Raw genomic sequence first — 5,067 nt, forward strand, 5'->3', positions numbered from 1 at the left:
ACAAAGTTTCCTAAGATCACTATGGAAAATCAGGTAGCAGACAACAAAAGCCACAGACATGGGAGGTCACAAGGGTTCTGCAGCCCTCAACTTCTTCTTTTTAGAGGAGGCCAGGATGCTTGGTGACCTCTGAAAGTGTGTCCTAATTGGGTGATGTCCCTTTCCCACATCTCAGATTTCTCCAATTCCCCCAACACACCTCCCAATTTTTTTACTCAGATAAAAGGAGTTGCAAGGCGGTTGGTGTAATGAAAAAATGACTCAGCCAGGTCTGGATTGCGATTTCTGTTTTCTCACTTCCTGGCTGCGAGAGCTGGGCAAGTTCCTGCCTCCCTGGGCCTGGGTTTGCTCATCTGCAAGACGAGGGCGCTGTCTTCTAGCCCGGTTGTGAGGACCACTGAGATACCACGTGGGGACAACCTGTGCTGTGCCTGGTGGCATTAGGTGCCCAGTGAGTGGTTACAAACAGTTGCTCTAGATTAGAAAATAAACACAAATGGTAGTTAATAATAAAGACCAACATTTAGAGAACACTTCCTATATGCCAGATACTAAAGCTAAGGACTTAAAAAATCTATTCTAAGTTAATCCAAGAATAGCGCTCTGGGGTAGGTACAATCGTTATCCCATTTTCAGAGAAACTTGGGGCACAGAGAGGTAGTAACTTGTTCAAGACGCAAAGCCAGGATTTGAACCAGAGACCTGGACTGCGGAGTGGTCATTATAGGAAGGGGCAGCCAGAAAGGGCAGAGGTGAGGCTGGGGTGCCAATCGAACAGAACCCAGAGTTGTGTCTGTTCTTAGAGATGAGAGGAGCCCTCTGAAGAAGATGGTTAACTCGGTTCATATAGATTTGCGGTGGAGTGCGGGAAACGTGTAAACTCGGGCCGATTGTAACTGCGTATTACCAAATATTTCATTTCAATCGAACCCATACTTCAAAAGATATAGGCATTTTAACGCGCCATCTTATATTTTGGCGGGAAATTCACCCGACACCGAAGTGTTAAGACCTCAAGGTCGATCCCCTTGACAGCAGCTGGTGCTCTGAGCCATCCCAGGTGCGTGTAGCGTGGGGGGAGTAGCTTCTCCCGTCTTTCAGAGTCTCTGTTGAAAGAGATCTTCCAACCTTTTGCCCAACTCTGATACATTTCAGGCAGTCCAGCCCCAGAAACCAGGGGATCAGGCTCCACCGGGGGCAGCATCTAGTGTCTCAGGATATGGAGGGAAGGGTCCTCTGTAGACTCATGCTCGGGATTGGAGCGAGGAGCTGGATGGCAGCGCTGCTGACTTGCAAGAGATATCTGCTGGCACACGGACAGTGTGAAGGAAAGCTTGTAATTGCAGCCATAAATCAAATGCGGACAGAGGAAAGCTGTCAGACTTTCTGGAGTTATTTTGTACAGAGAGGTGGGAAAATGCAGCTGTGAGGTGGTAGCTGGGCTGGCTGGTTGTTGGCAGAGGTGGTCACCATGGAGTGGAGGGGGGCCCTCTGCCCCAGAACGCTATTGCTGTGGCCCCCACTTTCAGGATGACGAAATAGCCAGTTCCCCAGAGAAGGAGGCGCCTTCATCTAGGGGCTGTCCTGGGGGAGCACTGTGAAAAGCCCTGCTTACCTTTAGCTCTTTTCTCCTCCTCTTTTGGATTTGAGTTCTGGCTCTGCCACTTAGTTCTGTGTGCCCTGTGGCAAACCATGAAAAGGGAAATGACTATAGTATGTGGTGCCCACTATATGCCAACTGTTGAGCTGGCCTTCTCAGCTGGAGTGTCGGTTCTTTCTCACCAGTAGAACCTGATTTAATTCAGGCATCCACTGTCCCCTCGGCAGCCTTGTGCTTCAGCTCGGGCTAGGCCCATTTTTAGCTCCAAAAGGTGGGTGATGATTAGTTCAGCCAATCATGGTGGTTCTATTCCTCTTACCTGTGATTGCCTTAGGCATGGACATGTCACCCAATTCTGGCCAATGGGATATAAGGGGAAGTTTATTCGGGGTGCTTCAGGGGAAGGTTTCTTATGTCATTCTCATAGGAGGAGATGAACTCTTCAACCTCGGGAGATGGTGCCTGGAACCACTGCAAGCATCTAGCCACCAGCCCAAGGCTGACAGTAGCACTGAGGAGAACAGAGCAGAGAGGTAGAAAGAACCTGGGTGTTTGGTGATGTCATCAAGCTGCTAAATGAACCATTGCTGGAGCCAGCCTACCTTGTGATTGCTTGTTTTGTGGGAGCCTTGCTTCAGTATGTGATATCAATTGGAATGATGAGATAGTTTGCATGTAAGTTTGTGTTGGATAATATTGGTGTGTTATTAAACTTCTGTTGTCTAGTTTTGCCTTGGAATGCCCGTACTTCCTGAACATAGAGACACGAGGACTGAAGACTGAATGGGAGCCTTGGAGATCTCTGGCTTTCTAAGAAGAAAGAAATGAGGAACTGCCCCATCTGGTCCTCCCAGCTCAGTTCTTTGCCTGAGGGAGGAACTGATTAATGCAGGACTGTCTGTTCTTCCTGGTGTCAAGAAGAGGAAGATTAGAAAAAGAAGAAGAGGAAGAAGAAGAAGAAGAAGAAGAAGAAGAAGAAGAAGGAGGAGGAGGAGGAGGAGGAGGAGGAGGAGGAGGAGGAGGAGGAGGAGAAGAAGAAGAAGAAGAAGAAGAAGGAGGTTATTAAGATTAAAGGCCTACATCTCCCCTCCCCAACCACTCCCAAGCCAGCAGCTGGGGCCCTGAGATGCTTGTTCCTTGTCCATTTCTGAGATGCTGGGGGCAGTGGGCAGGGAGGAGTCCATTTCTGCCCAGAGGACTCCCAGCTTGCGGCATCCCACATTTGACTAATGTGTTTTAACCAAGTAGGCCTCTGCTTAATATCCTGGGGGTCAAGTGCTCAAGTTCAAATAACCCCCAGGGAGGCGCAGGGAGACCGGAAATGGCTTGTCCCTACCGTGACCCACAGTTACCCCTCCTACGGAGGGCAGGGCTGCAGGAGCTCCGGTCACAGTGGATCCCCGATGTGGTCAGAGCCATCTGGTCACTCCAGGGACAGCCTCACCAGCCTGAGGACTCTGCCAGGAGCAGGCAGGGAGCTCCGCTGGATTTCTCCAGGGCTTCTTGCTCTGGAAACAGAGCGTGTTCTCTGGGAGGCAGGGAGGGTCTTACCCACTACCTTCAGCCAGGAGAACACTCAGAACAGCAGCTCAGCGACTGAACCTGCCTCAGGTCACATACTGGCTGCGCCATTGCTATTTGTGCGCAGTGTGCTCATCATGTGGCCCCTCCACGCCCGCTTTCCTCATCCACACCAGGGAGACTCACAGCACCCCTCTTGTGGAAGGGTCAGGAGTGTCCTGGAGGTGGTACCTGAGAGCCCTCACCAGGCACGTGGGAGGCCGAGTAGAGGGGAGCTGTTATCATAAAGTCCAGTTGCCCCGAGAGGTGTCCAGTGGGTTCTCTCCCGGAGGCCGTGTCCTCTCGTCATTTCTGTTTGTAAGACAGGCTGTACGTCTCGTGTTCGGAGGCCCAGCCCTGATTCTCACACAGCCCTCGCATCAGCCTCAGGAAGCAAGCGGTCCTCTGTCACTGGTTCCATTGGATCAATCCCTGTAAGTTAAGGAGGCTCGGGAGCAGCTGAGCATGTATCAGCTCTGTGTAAGGAAGACAGGTATGTTCTCAGAATCCCGCCCCCCCCCTCCCAGGTGGCCAGCCTGAGGTCCCCATGAGGAGAACCAATGAGAGCAAGTCACCCCCCACCCCCCAATCTAGAGAACCAAGGCTGTGGGGCTGGGGCTGGGCCAGGGAGGGATGGGCAGGGAGGGGTAGGCAGGGAGGCGGGCTGCCAGGCAGTCCTGGGGCACTGGTGCAAGGGCTCTAACACGCAGCGAGAGAAGAGCTGAGTGGGCAGTGAGGGGCCTGGACTGTCTCATCCAGTAGGGAGGACATCGTGGTGCTCACAGACTGAGGCGACAACACTGGCCAGAGTAGAAAGTAACAGCTCCCAAGGACTCTGGGGCAGAACTGAGGGCTGAGGGGCACTAGGGCAGCTCCCCAAGCCTTTGCCCCTCTCTGAAGTGTGCCCTGGGTGTGCCTCCTGCTGAGATGGAGTCCAGGGCTGGGGAATCCCCTGCCGTACCCACGAAAGGGGCCGAGGCACACGAGAGCCAATGCGGGGCACTATCCAGAGGCTGGAAAGGGGAGGATGGTAAAGGTGGGGTATTCATCTATATTCCTTTGCTAGAGCTGCCATAACAGAGTGCCACAGACTGGGTGGCATATACAGCAGAAGTTTATTTCTCACAGTTCTGGAGTCTAGAAGTCCAAAGTCAAGGTGTCAGCAGGTCTGGTTTCTTCTGAGGTTTCTCTCCGTGGCTTGCAGATGGCCACCCTTTCACTGTGTTCTCATTCGGTCTCTCTTCTCTGTGTACATGCTGCTGGCGTGTCTGTGTCCAAATTCCCTCTTCTGATAAGGGTACCTGCCAGACTGGATTAGGGCCCACCTAATCCTAAGGTAACCACCTCTGTAAAGGGCCCATCTCCAAATACAGTTCTATTCTGAGGTCCTGGAGGTTCGGGCTTCCGCAGGAACTTCGGAGGAACACAATTTAGCCCATAACATCATTTCCCTTACTCCCTTTCTGCAGGGTCACTGAGGGCTTGCTGTGCCCCTCAATAGGTCACAACTCTTGCCAGGCAGCCAGCCACAGCCAGTTCTTTCCCGGGTCCCACCAGGCCTAGTGGAGTTAATGGTGCTGGGCTGTTCCAGCCCCTGAGGTATACACACACACACACACACACACACACACACACACCTCACCCCCACCTTTGTAAATAGTCCCTGTATTCAACTCTCCGGCATTATGCATTTGAGCATGCCATCTGCTTCCTGCTGGACCCCTGATACACCAGGTAGGGTGGCAGAACAAACAGTGCTCCCCGAGCTCTGAGGATTTCCACCTGGTGGGTGGGAGCCTTTCCTGATCACTGTCTTCCTCAGCGTTGGAATACTCTGCCCTGGCTGCTTCTGCGACAGCAAAGGCTTAAAAACAGAAGGCGCAATCCTCTAAGAGTCTCGATGGCCC

The 5,067-nt window shown here is 52.4% G+C and overlaps 1 protein-coding gene across 1 annotated transcript in view; it reads right to left on the reverse strand.

The window, feature by feature from the left end:
- LOC111823706 overlaps positions 1 to 1,944 on the reverse strand; it is an 8,616-nt gene extending 6,672 nt beyond the window's left edge. Inside the window, exon 1 of the mRNA XM_023746097.1 lies at positions 1,920 to 1,944. Coding sequence (XP_023601865.1) covers positions 1,920 to 1,944 — 25 coding nt within the window. The remainder of the gene's footprint in view (positions 1 to 1,919) is intronic.
- Positions 1,945 to 5,067: the final 3,123 nt, after the last annotated feature.

This window comes from Myotis lucifugus, unplaced genomic scaffold (genome assembly GCF_000147115.1).
Source record: "Myotis lucifugus unplaced genomic scaffold, Myoluc2.0 scaffold_6, whole genome shotgun sequence".
NCBI classification, from domain to species: domain Eukaryota; kingdom Metazoa; phylum Chordata; class Mammalia; order Chiroptera; family Vespertilionidae; genus Myotis; species Myotis lucifugus.